Below are 15,444 nucleotides of genomic sequence, written 5' to 3'. Positions count from 1 at the left end.
ACCTTAACAACAACAAAAAAACAAATAAAACACACAGACACAAGTTGCTTCTTTTGAACCAGAATTGAAATGATTTCCGTTATACTTAATCTGCCTTAATACTTTACAGTAAGATAAGATTTCCATAGCCTAACCAAACGTAAGATTGAAGTTTCCCCTCATGTTTAGAATCTTTATTGGGACATAATTTATACACTATAGTATATAAATTTTCACCGATTTCAAGTATAGTTTTAAATTTTTAGGAAATACATATACTTGAGCCACCATTATCAATATCCAGTTTTTAGAACATGTTTTATTGCACATATTTAAAGTGTATAATTTGGCAAGTTTTGTCATCTATTTAAAGTCTTGAAACTATTACCACGATCAAGATAATTATATCCATCATCCCCAAAAGTATCCTCATGTGCCTCTATGTAATCTCTCTTTCTTGCTCTTCTCATGCTTTCCTTCCCCACACCTGTCCCCAGGCAATCACTGGCTTGTTTCTGTCACTAGATATTAGTTTTCACTTTGTAGAATTGTATATAAATTGAATCATACAGTGCATACTCTTTTTTTTGTTGGGGGTGGGAATCTGGCCATTTCACTCTGAATAATTCTTTTGATATTTGTCTATGTTGCATGTATCAGTAGTTCTTTTCTGTTTATTATTGGTAGTATTCAGTTGTGTGAATATACCATAACTAGTTTATCCATTCACCTGTGATTGATACTTGGGTTGTTTCCATTTTGTACTTTTTTCAAATATAGCTGCTAATAAGATCCCTGTATAGTTTTTGTGTAAACATAGATTTCACTTCACTGGGATAAATACTTAGGAATTGTGTGGATGGATCACATGGTAATTTGCTGATAATGGGTTCTTTATCCATTTTTATATTTGAAAAAGCTTCATTTTTGAAAGAAATTTTCAGTAGACTTAGAATTTTAAGTTCATGGTTTGTTTCCTCAGTACTTTAAAGATATTGCTTCTCTGTCTTGCTTTCATTGTTTCTAATGAGAAATGTGCTGCTGTCCTAATCTTATATGTACATGTCATTTTTTCTGGCTGCTTTTAATACTTTCTCTTATTGTTTGTTTTGAGAAATTTGATTATGTTATGCTTTGGTGTAATTTACTTATTTTTCTTTTGCTCGGTGTTCATTGAACTTCTTGGATACTTCTTAGGTTTATAGTTTTCACTACATTAGGCAATTTTTCAGTCATTATTTTTTCAAATATATTTTCTGTTCCCTATCCTCTTTGCTTTTCATCAGGGACTTCAAGTACACATGTATTAGGCCACTAGAAGTTAAACTCACAGCTCACATATGTGCTGGGTTTTGCCCTCCAAATCTTTGCTTTCTGTCTTCTATTTTTGATCATTTCTGTTGCGCTGGCTTCAAGTTCAGTAGCCTCTACTTTTGCAATGTGTAATGTGCCACCAATCCCATCCAGTTTTGGGGTTTTTAAAAAAAATCTCAATGTTATTTTCATCTCTAGAAATTTGTTTTGTGTTTTTCTGACTTCTTCAGTGTCCCTGTTCAACTTTTTGAACAGATGGAATATATTTATAATAACTGTGTGAATGTGTGCTAATCCTAACATTTATATCAGTTTTGTATTGGTTTTCATTTTATTTTTTTAATGGGTCCCACTTTTCTGTTTCTTTGCTTCCCTGGTGTGATAGACAGAATATTAAGAATGACCCCCAGAATCCCTCCCCCATGAATATGATGGGGTATCACTTCTGTGATAATATTACATTACATGGCAAAGGAGATTTTTGCATATGTAATTTAGGTTACTAATCAGTTGACTTTGAGTTATCGTAAAGGACAGTTATATGGGTGGGCTTAATAAAATCACATGAGCCCCTTAAAAGTAGAAAGTTTTCTCTGGCCAGTGGCAGAAGGGGAAGTCAGATATGAATCATAAAAAGGATTTTATGTGCCATTGCTGGCATAGAGATGGGGGGGCGGTCACATGACGAGGGATGCAGGTCCACTCTAGAACTTGAAAACAGCCCCTGGCTGTCAGCCAGCAAGGAAATAGGATCCCTATTCTTACAGCTGCAGGAAACTAGATTCTGCCAATACCCTGAATGAGCTTAGAAGCAGGTTCTTCTTTAGAACTTCCAGATAAGAGCCTAGCCTGGCAGACACAATGATTTCAGCCTTATGAGATCTTTGACAGAGAATGCAGACCAGCCCACTCAAACTCTGGCCTACAAAACTGTTAGATAATAAATGGGTGTTGTTTTAAGTCACTACATTTGTGATAGTTGGTAATGCAGCAATAGAAAACAAATATACCTGATAATCTCTGATTAAATGCCAGACATTTGGAATTTTAGCTTGTTAGGTGCTGGGTATTTTTGTATTCCTACAAATATTACAAATATTACAAATATTTTTGAGCTTTGTTCTGGGTCATAGTTAGGTTACTTGGAAACAGTTTGATCTTTTGGGTAATGCTTTTAAGATTTGTTATGTGGGACTAGAGCATCATTTAGTCTAAGGGTAACTATTCTCTACTCCTGGGGCAAGACTGAAGACTTGGTCTGGAGAACCTTCTGCACATCTCAGGGATTCTGTCTCTGGACAGCTGTATTTTTTCCTTTACTCTGCCTGTGAAATCTCGCCACCTCAGTCAGTTCAGCCTCAATACTCTCAGTTCTGTCTCCTTAACTCAGGTAGTCCACTTGGCTCCACCTGAGTTCTCCCTCCCTGTGCTGTGTCCTAGATATTCTCAAGGTAGTAAGCAATCTTAGGACTCTTCTCTCAGGGATCACTGTTCTTCATTGCCTGATGTCCCTTTCCTTTAACACTGTTTTTTTCATATTTTTTGTCTGATTATTTTTTTTTGGTTGAGTTGAGATTAAATACAGACTTTTTTACTTTGTTGAAAGAGTCCTTTGGTTACTTTTAAATAATTAAAAAATTAAGTTTTAATTATTTAAGTTTAATAGGACAGCTTCTACCAGGAAATACTCTTTCTAAAGTGCTATACTATGGGCAGTATCTAAAATTTTAATACTGAGGCACCATTTAAAATTTTAATACACTAAGTCTAGCCCAAATGATGACAAAGCCATATCTCCAGATGCCTAAGCTCACAGTTCCTCAGTTTCATTTGAACACTTTTAGTTTGTATTTGCCTAAGGAAATTATAATTACTTTATGCTTAGATAATTATAGCCCATAATTATTTGACTAACTAAACTATTAAAGTGAGAAGATAATGTTATTTTACATCTCAAATAGAACAGAACTCCATCTACTTATGCCAAAAAAAACCCCCTATAGTCCTTTCCTGTGTTAGCTATATAACTATTAAACACAACTGTTATTTACATTGTCAGATTTCCTTGTTTCTAATTTCTTTATGTTTATTTTAGTAGGCATATTATTTAGTTTTATGTTTCCCTCCCACATGTTTTATCCACATAATTCTGTAATTTTTCCATGGAATTATAGAAATGAGTATTCAGATACACAGGAAGTTTAAGTAACTAGTTTTGTTCTATGCCCGACAGCTGGTGCTGTTCTTTCTATACATTTTTTTATAGTTGTTTTAATTAATTAAGAATTTTTAATAGGTTTCTCTAAATAAAGCAGTAAAGATGATAGTTACCTCGAAGATGCTCTGGAAGAAGAGATTTTGTTATTTTAGCAGATATTTTTCCCCCCTATTTCTGAATAGGTAACAACGACATCATTTTATATGTTGAGTATTGATGTTTTCTTATTTGATATTTGTTCATGCTACAGGTACTTTGGAAGTTCGTCTAATGGGCTGTCAAGATATCCTAGAGAATGTCCCCGGACGGTCAAAAGCAGCATCGGTTGCACTACCTGGTTGGAGTCCAAGTGAAACCAGATCATCTTTCATGAGCAGAACGAGTAAAAGTAAAAGTGGAAGTAGTCGAAATCTCCTAAAAACCGATGACTTATCCAGTTCAGTAATCAGATTTTTTTATCAATCATGTAACAAATTAAAGGACCTATACAAAGGGCTGAGCAGTGGGGACAGAGAAGAGTGAGACGAGTTAGAGTTGGACAACAAACTTTAAAATTATGATTTCCATAATTTAAATTTAAAATATCAAAAGCTATAATGACAGGAAAATTTAAAAGACTACAAAATTTACCCTGCTGAAAATATGTTAGAAAACTGAATGACATATAACATTAATTCTTTTGGAATAATGAAATATTGAACATCTTTATGTCAAACTCTTTGTGTCACATCTTGATTCTTTTAATGGTATAATGACACCTCTAAACTAACGTTGAAATTTTGATAGCTAACCACTGAACTAAACATGTTTAACTAGGACTGGGTCCCAGAAGTAAACTGAAATGGGGCAGTGGGTAAAGGTGGTAAAGTAAAATGGGAGAGGTTTATGAAGTACTTTGGAGACACTGTAAAGTAATCATAAACTATGATGTAATTATACAACTGGTGGAAAAGGCATGTGACAATTCAGCCTAGTACAGTATGTCTCTGCTTTCCTGTATCTAGAGAGAGACTTTAGGAAAAATGTGAAAATAAAAATTGTTTAAGGTAACAACATTAATAAATAGCAAATGTAGAGAGAGAAAAACCGGATGACTGATATTGACATATAAATATACACACACACCTGACAAACAATTACTGGTCACCTGTTAGTCCTTTCAGTTACATTTTAATATAAACGAAATAGCGATTACTATTTGTGTTTTTGTGAAACACAAAGGATAACTTGGGAGGGTCTAGTGGGAGTGTATATATAAAACTAGCCATTTAAGATTCAAAAGCTTCAGTAGTGAGTAAGAAAAACTTATTTTCAAAGGATCATAAGACTTTTGTTGATATTAAACAGTGGCATTTCTATTTTAAAGGTTTTAAAATATTTAAGCAAGTTTTAAATTGTAATTACAGATGATGTCTGTGCAGTTTTGAAGCTAGATAATACTGTGGTTGGCCAAACTAGCTGGAAACCCATTTCCAATCAGTCGTGGGACCAGAAGTTTACACTGGAACTAGACAGGGTAAGATGAGAAACTTTTTACTTGAATTTTCATTATATTTATAATTCATTTTTAATGTAAATTTTGTTGTAGAAGACTTTGGTAAGTTTTATTCTTAACAGCATATAAGAAGGACCTAGGTATTTTTGACATTTCTCATCTGATGAGGTATACATAAATCTACCTTATCAGATTGCTGCAGGAGTTTTCATTTGTGCAGTGATTTGAAAATGTATACTTTGTACTACCCTGAAAGATCAGCAATCAGGTGACATCTAATATTGAAATTTTTTTTATTTTAATAGTGTGCTCTCTGACAACTAAGGTGATTCTTCTGACTCACCACTTGTTGGTTATATTATCAAAGCTGGATTTGAAGTGAGCTATTGTGCTCAGACAACCATTCCTCCATGTATCTCAGTGGCTTTCATGAATAATGTGAGTGGCTAGAATGCAATCTGTAGCTGTAGAACCCAGCAGAAGTTAACTTGGTCCACAGTAGATTTAAATCCACGATGATAACTTTATTATTTAAATTCTAATCTATCCGTTGGGGTGTGGGAAGAAAATATTAAAACTTAATCATAATTTTATCTAAAAAATAAGAAAGATATTAAGCTTTTTATCATTTAGTATTCAGATTGATGGTACATATGTCATTTTAAAAATTACATATATGGGGGTGGCGGTGGGGGTGGGATGAATTGGGAGATCGGGATTGACATGTATACACTAATATGTATAAAATGGATGACTAATAAGAACCTGCTGTGTAAAAAACTAAAATAAAATAAAATTCAAATATAAAAAAATAAAATTAAAATTACATATATTAGTGAGAGCAGATTTACAGTGCTTATTGATGATGTGAGGTGGCAATTACTGCTCTGGCCTCTACTTTTAAAATACTTTTTCCAGTTTATTTTTTTCTGTCTCACAGCCAGTATCTTAATCAGGCCCTCATCATTGCTTTTCTTGGTTCACATACTGTGTCTGACACATAAATATTAAATGTACTTGAACAAAATGCTTAACTTTTTATGTATACCAGTTTCCTTATCTTTAATACTATCTACCTCACTGAAATGTGTGAGGATTAAATCCATGTAAAAATCTTAGGCTAGTGATAGGAACTCAATTAATGTTGGCTATTTTTACTGAAGTAATTTACTAACTAATCTCCATGTGTCTGAGAACCAGACTGATCTTCAAAGAATAATACTTTCATCTAGGCATTCATTCTCTAGTTTAGGATCATTCATTTAATTCATTAAAAATTATTATGAAATTATTTGTTCATTTATTCCTTGATGCATACTGTATTCCAGGCACTTCCAGGTGATAGATTAGCAACAAACAATATAAACAAGATCTCTCCAGATTTCCTTAAGGAACTTATACCTCAGTGGCTTCTCAGTATATGTCTGATTATTTGCAGACTTTTTACCATTACGTCTGAAACTGTGTATGATTTCAGTTAAAAAGATATTGAGGACATTGAATACTAGGCTAAGGTGTTTATACTTGTTGGTAGTGGGGATGAGAGAGACATAATGGAAAAATTGATCTTGGGGTATGTATGAAGAATGAATTTGAGAGAATAGAGACTAAAGGCATATAAATTGGCAGGAGGTTACTCCAGTGCTACAACTGTAAGGTGAAGAGAACTTGAAGTAAAATGTGGCAGTAGGAATAGAAAGAAAGAGATATATATATAGGAATTGCTGTAATGGAACTCTTAGGCTTAATAGTCAGTGATTTTCTGTTCTGTGTCAGGCACCATTCTAGATGCTGGTTATGATTGACCAAAATAGTCAAAGTCCCTATATTTATGGACCTTATATTCTAATGAGGGAAGACAAATAGTTAACGAGTTTTTTTTTTTTAAATCTTCAAGTACAATGAAGGAAGTAAATAAAGTATTGTAAATAAGGGGGTGGGGGCTATTTTAGGTAGAGGACATAATTAGGGAAAGTCTCTTTGAGGAGGCTACGTCTGACTTGAAACCAATGGGGGGAAAGTTGCCAGACTTACAAAGATCCAGGTAGAGTGTTCCCAGCAAAGGAGAAAAAACATACAACGCCTTGGGGTAGGAGAAAACTTGATGTGTTGCAAGAATAAAAATCATGAACAGAGATCAGTGTAAAGAAGTAAAAGAGCAGAGGCAGGTGGGTGTCAGATTACTAGGGTCTTTATAGTCAATAAATTAGAAGATAGTGAAGGACTTTTAATAGGGGATTTTTCATCATCTGATTTAGATGATCAAATAGAAATAATATAAATATAGAAGCTAATAAAAGAGTTAGCAGCCCATAATGGGAAAGAGTTTATAAAGAAAGAATAAAAAGGTCTAACAATCAAATCTTAAGTAGTGTTCCAAGTATAGGAGGAGAAGGAAGGTTTGCCAAAGAGAAATAGAAAACTCTGGGTTGGATCAGATCATACCCTAGATCAGATCTTAACCTTATAAAAGCTTATCGAGTGAAGAGTTGCTGGAATGGTGAGGTGATGAAAATCCTGTTACATATGGAACTTTTGAAGGAAAATGGGATTTAAAATCTATTAAAGAAGAGATTTAACAAAGATTCGGTAACTCTTTAAAGTTAAAAGGAGGAACACGTAAAACAAGAATTAAACTAGTGATAGCAATGAGATTTCCTTTTGTGTGTGTTGACTCTGATGGCTTGGTGGTAACTTTCTGGAGCTCACTGTCAAGGTTTACTGGATGGGTCCTTGTTTATGCTGATCAAGTAGCAGTGTTTGCCAGATGCTTGGAAAAGGGGCAAGTGGTAAGCCGTAGTACAGGTTCCTTCCATCCTTGGATTGACTGTATACTTTGTGGGTGTGGAAGACAAAGCAGAAGTCAATGATGGCAGATTTCATTTCAGTACAAAGAATAGTACTATTAAAAAATGAACTGAGCTGCTGTAGTAAGTTCTCTCTCAGTAAAGTTTTTTTTTAACTTTTTATTTTATATTGGGGTATAGTTGATTAACAAAGTTGTGTTAGTTTCAAGTGTACAACAAAGTGATTCAGTTATACATATACACGTATGTATTCTTTTTCAAATTCTTTTCCCAATTAGGTTGTTACAGAATATTGAGCAGATCTCCCTGTGCTATACAGTAGGTCCTTGATGGTTATCCATTTTAAATATAGCAGTGTGTACATGTCAATCCCAAACTCCCTAACTATTCCTCCCTCCCACCCTGCCCCCCGGTAACCACAAATTAGTTCTCTAAGTCTGTGAGTCTGTTTCTGTTTTACATAAGTTCATTTGTATCTTTTTTTTTTATAGATTCCACATATAAGCAATGTCATACAATATTTCTCTTTCTCTGTCTGACTTACTTCACTCAGTATGACAGTCTCTAGGTCCATGCATGTTGCTGCAAATGGCATTATTTCATTCTTTTTAATGGCTGAGTAATATTCCATTGTGTATATGTACCACATCTTCTTTATCCATTCCTCTGTTGATGGACATTTAGGCTGTTTCCATGTCTTATCTATTGTAAACAGCGCTGTAGTGAACGTTGGGGTGCATGTATCCTTTCGGACCATGTTTTTCTCCGGGTAATGCCCAGGAGTGGGATTGCAGGATCATATGGTAGCTCTATTTTTAGTTTCTTAAGGCTCTCTCAATAAAGTTGAATGAGCAACTCATATAAGAGAGATTTAAGGGAATTGTTGTATCAGAAAAGGATTACACTTCCAAGATTTTTTTCAAGTCTGATATTTTCTGGTTTTCAACTCTGATTTTTTTTCAGCTCTGATATTTGCTAGAACTAGTATTGTTACATGCTGTAAATTAGCTGTTTAATTAAATAGTTAGACCAATATAATTCAGTCAAGCCCACCAGAGAGGGAAATGCAGTTGAGGTTGTTAGTGTATATGGATATCGTTATATACATGTCTTGTTATATTTGCATCTTCCTTCTAAACTGTGAATACATGTAATATTTATGACTCTAAAATGTTTCAGTTTCCATTCATTCTTAAATTAATAGGTTTGCTATAACATTGGTCTTGAAGCCAGACAAAGTGGATTCACTTACTTATTAGATATTTGATGGTAGACAAGATACATAACCTTACTACTGGGCATTTATTTCACCATCTCTAAAATGGGGATAAAATATAATCCTTACAGGACTGTTAAGAAGAAATGCTTTGTGTTGCCTGGCACATTTAGCTACTCAGTGACTTTAGTTCTTTCTTTAGCCCTAGGCTGTGACATGTGGCTATGAATTTGAGTATAATGGAAGAGCATGTTAAGTAATGGGAAATTAACTGATTGAATGTCATTTTCTTTCATTTCAGAGCCTATTTAAAGTAATTATAGGATTTTAATGAGTGTTATGATCAAAATGAAATTTAAGACATTTATTGTTAAAGGGAAAATGGCTGGTTAGAAGATTTCTCTTGTAGCCAGGTTATTGTGTTAGAGTTTTGTATTTAAAATAGAACTTAAAAGTAGTTAAGTGTCTTGCCATCATTTTATAATTAAGGAAACTGAGAACCATAGTGATTACATATTGATAAATTTCAGAGCTGGTACTAGACCTCGAGTGTCCTTCAAACTGCTCTTTCCTCTGTGGTGATTTGTATGAGATAGAAAGTTAGTGGCAAAAAGGAGGAAACAGCAGAAGACGATGAAAGCCTGGTAAAGAGAAAATAATTTAATATTACCCAAGCTACAAGCTTAGAAAACTAGAAAGACTGATAACTGTTGATTGGTTGTTTTTACTTGCACTTTTAATTCTCACCTAAAATTGTTTTTCTTCTTCATGGCATCAGACTTTCTTCCCACTTTGGAGTAACCCTCCCTTAAAAACGTTGAAGACACTGCATAGCTAAGTAAAGCTGTTCTCCCAGAGGCCAGTTAGACCTTCTGGGTTCCTGATATGCATGTTATGTATCCCTAATTGGATTATAAGCTCCTCTTTGGAGTCCACATTCCTTATTGTGATAAATCCTTCTGTTTACACAGTACATTTTACTTTTCATGTGCTTTTTTTAGTCTTTTACTTTATTCCTTATATTTATAGAATATTTATTTATAGAAAATGTTTATAGAAACATTTATAGAAAATATTATTTTAAACTGACATGTTCATGCTCAGTATTTTGCCTCAAATGTCAAGTTTCTTTCCTATGACATTCTGGAACTAAGTTGTCTATACTGTTTCTATCCTTTCCAAAATACAAAAATTCATAGGACTTTTTATTTATTTATTTTTTATTTTTGGTCACGCCACGTGGCTTGTGGGGTCTCAGTTCCCCAACGAGGGGCTGAACCCAGGCCATGGCAGTGAAAGCCCAGAATCCTAACCACTGGGCCACCAGGGAACACCCAGATAGGTCTTTTTTGAGTTTTGAGATACTATAGAAATTATCTAGATCTAGAATGATCTAGAAAAGTTCAGTTATGTTCCTGGGAGCTCAGGGCTCTGCAGAATTATTTCAGATGGCAACACAGACCCTTTTTTTTTCTTTTTGTTTTGAGATTCTGGGTAAGATGTCATTTGGAATTTGCCGCTTTAAAAAAAAAAAGTTTTGAAAATTGCTGGTGTAATCCAGCCCCCTCATTTTACAGATTAATAAGGATATTATTATGGCCTAGGGGTTAAATAACTAGCCTGAGCTATAATCTAGGATTCTGAAGTGTCCTGTCAGTTCTGTGTTCTTTCTGTTATCAGGTTACCCTTTTTATATTTTCTTATAAAATTTGTTCTTTCTTAATGTTTATTATAAACACAGTAGCTATGTGTTTATAGTAGCTATGTGTTTTTCTGATGGGGGCCATCAGAAAATTTCATTTTCTTCTCTGTTTACCCTAAAACTATTGTTACCCTTTACCATTTCCTTACTGATGCCCCCACAGCATCCTTCAACCTTGTCTTTATAGGTATGTAGGTTTTGGTTGGGAAATAAGATACATGATTAGAAATAGGAACTATATGTGTATACACTGAGGCAGAAAAGTTTGTAATAGGTTTGGAATAATAGTGAGTCTTTGGAACTTTTTCTAGGATGTGAATTGATATAGGGTGCAGTTATATATAACTGTTACAGCACTAAATAGTTTGTATCACAATTGTTTTCTTTTCTGCTCCCACATCTATAGGGGGCAGACTTTTCAAGCAGAGGTCATAGCTTTGTATTCTCCATTATCTCAGTCTCAGTCTTCTCTGTGTTTCTCATTTTCCCAAAAGATCCTAAGGGTTCCTTCTTTTTGTCACATTAGTTCCAGCTGAGAATCACCCTCATTGAACTCCTGAACTGAAAACAGATATTACTGTTTCCTGAGGTGGTAGTTTTCTCTTTGCCGCATAGTAGATTCTGATGGTCCCCTTCCCTGTCCCTCTCTTTGTCTCTGGAGGCTGATAACTGCGGGTTTGAATCAGTGGGCTCTGACATGAAAGGGGAGACAATGTTAGACGATCTAAGGGCAGGAGGAGAGGGTAATCAGGGTGTTTGTTTCCTTCTCTCCTTCCCTTTTTTACAGCAGTGTTCATCTATGGCTACAGTTCCTGTTTGACAGTCCCTTTTCCAAGATCCAGTTCTCACTGAATTCTGATAACTGTTTCTTCTTGCTCATTCAGGCTAGGAGTGGTAATAGATTTCTACTGTAGCTAATCCTCAGATACTTCCATCCTTGTTGATTCCCTAACCTGAATCTTACCTTCATAAATAGCCAATTTTTAAAACTTAAACTCTTTTTGAGTGTGCAGTCTCTTTACTGCTGGTTTGATGTTTCCCAAGCCTATGTTGTCCTCAGAAGCCCATAGAAGACCAAATAATCAAAGGAAGAGACCAATTAATGTGACACCTGACATGTGCACCTTTACAAATCTCACCTTTCCTTGGCTTTTGAATTTTCCATGCTTTGAATAATTTTCTCTCTTTTAGTAGCTGCAGAAAATTTGCTTTTTGCCCTTTCTTTCCTTTTCAGCAGTGAAATCTCCCTCTCATTTTCACCTATCAGAGGTTCCCAAACTTTCTCGATTCACAACATCCTCAGTGTTCCAGTAATTTTTTTACAGTGCGTCTCTAGGCCAAAAGAAATGCCCAGTAGTTCCATTTATTAAGAAGTAGTTACTGGGAACTCCCTGACAACCAGTGGTTAGGACTCCATGCTCTCACTGCCAAGGGCCCGGGTCCGATCCCTGGTCAGGGAACTAAAATCCCACAAGCCGCATAGTGTGGCCAAAAATTAAAATTAAATTAAAAAAAGAAGTAGTTACTAACAAAAAGCTTGTGCACAGCAAAGGACACCATCAAGAAAATGAAAAGGCAATCTACAGAATGGGAGAAGATATTTGCAAGTCATCTATCAGATAAGAAATTAATATTGCAAACTATATAAAGAACTTGCACAACTCAGTAGCAAGAACAACAAAAAAATAATCTGATTTAAAATGGGCAAAGAAACTGAATAGACATTTTTCTAAAGAAGACATCCAGATGGCCAACAATTACATGAAAAGGTGCTCAACATCACTAATCATCAGGGAAATGCAATTCAAATCCACAGTGAGATATCACATGTTAGCATGGCTGTCATCAAGAAAACAAGAGATAAGTGTTGGCGAGGATGTGGAGAAAAAGGAACCCTTGTGCACTGTTGGTGGGAATAAATTGGTTCAGCCAATGTGGAAAACAGTATGGAGGTGCCTCAAAAAATTAAAAATAGAACTGCCATATGATCCAGCAATCCAACTCTTGGTATATATTCAATGGAAATGAAAACAGGATATTGAAGAGATATCTGCACTCCCATGTTCATTGCAGCATTATTCACAATGGCCAATATCTGGAAACAGTCTGTGTCCATTAAAAGATGAATGGATAAAGAAAATGTGGTACATATATACAATGGAATATTATTTAACCATGAGAGGGAAGGAAAAACTGCCATTGTGACAACATGGTTGGACCTGAGGACATTATCCTAAGTGAAAGAAGTCAGACAGAGAAAGACAAATATTACGTGGTATCATTTACATGTGAAATCTTAAAAAGTCAAACTCATAGAAACCAAGAGTAGAAAAATGCTTGTACAGAGAGGTTGGTAAAAAGGTACAAACTTTCAGTTATAAGATAAATAAGGTCTGAGCATCTAATGTATAGTGCAATGTATAATGGTGACTAGTTAATAATACTATATTGTGTGAATGAAATTTGCTAAGAGAACAGAACTTAAATGTTCTTACCAAATATAAATATTGTGTGTGTGTGTGTGTGTGTGTGTGTGTGTGTGTGTAAAATAGGTGATAGATGTGTTAATTAGATGGGAGGAATTCTTTATTAGTATATATATGTATATGTGTATCAAATCATCATGCCAACTACTTTAGAAAAAGTAGCTACTATTTACTTTTGGGCCTTACAGAGACTTCAGACAAACCATAGATTCCTTAGTTCTACCACAGTTTCTTCTTTGATCCTAGGTTCAGATTCATAAGACGACAAAATGAAACACAAGTTGGGACAGTTTGCCAGTATTGCCAATCTGTACTTAGCTCAGATCATACTGCTCAGCTATTTTGGCAGTGGTTTTACTCCATGTAGAATTTTGTTGCTCTTGAGGTTTGACATTACCTACAAACATGCCCTTGCTTTATGGAATGGACCTGCTTCATCTGGAAAATTGCCAGCAAATGAGCAGTCATACTTGCAGTTTAAATTCAATAAATATCAGTGGCATTTCCCTATATAGAGAGTACTTTGCTTTTCAGATACTATATCCCTGCTTTACTGAATTGCAGTAGATGTTAGGAGTTAAAGGAGGATTGGGGTTCGATGCAACAGTGTTATGAGTAGACATAAAATATCTTAATCTGCTTTGGACTGTAGCCACTCTCCCCCCTTAAATTGTGGAGAGAGTGATACAGGGAACAATGCAAAGTAACAAAAAGTGAAGAGCTTTATACCTAAAATTTCATGTAGAACTCCAGGAAAGCTAATGTAGGCCTTAAGATAACCTTCCATCCCAAATCTCAGGTGTTTCTAACATACTTCAGGTTGAAGAACGGAATAAACAGACAGAGGAAAGAGAAATGAGTTAATATGTGAGTTTTACCACAGTGGCTAGAAAAAATATAAAGGAGGTGATTTGACCTTCTCTCATCCAGAGAAAGATATACTCTTACAATTTTAGCAGTGTGAAAAGTATAAGAACTTTTAAGAATTACTAATTTCGTCCCTAGTATCTATACCACTTGCATTTGCCTTATCCATAACAAGTTTTCCTCCCTGATACCGTGGAAGAAGATAGGAGAAAGTAGACCTCTCCTTTTCTAATCTAAAATAAAGTAGTCTAAATTACCAACCCCTGGTTCAGTTATGCAGTTTATTTCCCAAAATAACTGTTTTCAAAATACTTAAAATTTTAACTTGAATGGAATATTATAGCATTAATACCCACCACTTCTAAATGCCATTTGCTGATCTTAAAATAATTACCCTCTACTCATCCTTACCCTTTCCTGACAAGTATTCTCTCCCATAGTAATTATGTGTCAGAGAGAAGCAATGAGGTAGGAAGTCCTGAGCTCATATACTCACTGCCAAGATATCTTTTTCTAGTCCTTTTTTTCTGTCTATGAGACCTTTTGGCACATTGTGTCTTGACTCATTTTTTTCATGTTCTGTTTTTTATAAGTGTTTTCTGTGTTCATTTGCATCAACTAGTTTTATTACTTAAAGTCAAATGGCTTTTTATTATGCCTACTAGAAGCTTAGATAATAAGATGCATAAGTTCACAAATTGAAAGTTTTTATATGAAAGAAGTAATTTATTACTTTGTTGAGCCTAAAGGGAAAAACATTTATCTCTTTTTGTGGGTGATCCACAAAATCCTGAAAAACAAAATAATGGAGAAGTCTTATGCTTTATAATTAAAATATATGCAGATTATGACTTATATGTAGAGGTCAATTTATGGCTTGACCTCCAGCTTATAAACTGTGTCCTACAAGTACATTTAATAATTGATGGTTAAAACCTTAAATATATTTTCCACATAAGCATTATTTTTAATGACTACAGAATGTTCCCTCATGTAGATATGGTATAATACTCTTAAGTTGTCCCTGGTTTTGGGGGGGCTTTTTTGTTTCGTTTTGTTGAGTTTGATGTTGTAATAAATGAACATTTTTCTGTATAAAACTTAGTTTCCTGTTTGCTACCTACCTACGCAGGCCCCTGTAATCACTGGTCTTATTACCCGGTGGTATTCTTTAGAAGATTAAATGACCTAACATTCTTAAAGTGTTTGGCATAGTGTGTGGCACACTGAAAGTGGAGAATAAATGCTATTCACAGACCTTTTCCTGATCAACATTGGGATAAAGAAATAAGAAGGTTTGAAATGGGTTCTTTGAGGTGAACATTGAAGTCTAGCAACAGCACAGCCTATGAAGCCAATA

The 15,444-nt window shown here is 34.7% G+C and overlaps 1 protein-coding gene across 4 annotated transcripts in view; it reads left to right on the top strand.

Moving 5' to 3' along the window:
- PKN2 (protein kinase N2) overlaps positions 1-15,444 on the top strand; it is a 171,422-nt gene that overhangs the window by 84,132 nt on the left and 71,846 nt on the right. For all 4 annotated transcript variants that reach the window (XM_019919811.3, XM_073787614.1, XM_019919810.3 and 1 more), the window contains 2 exons: positions 3,762-3,947; positions 4,918-5,027. In XM_019919811.3, coding sequence (XP_019775370.2) covers positions 3,762-3,947; positions 4,918-5,027 — 296 coding nt within the window. The remainder of the gene's footprint in view (positions 1-3,761; positions 3,948-4,917; positions 5,028-15,444) is intronic.

Source organism: Tursiops truncatus, chromosome 1 (genome assembly GCF_011762595.2).
Source record: "Tursiops truncatus isolate mTurTru1 chromosome 1, mTurTru1.mat.Y, whole genome shotgun sequence".
Lineage (NCBI taxonomy): Eukaryota > Metazoa > Chordata > Mammalia > Artiodactyla > Delphinidae > Tursiops > Tursiops truncatus.
Note: the sequence above shows the minus strand (reverse complement) of the source record. Positions and strands in the feature narration are given on the sequence as shown.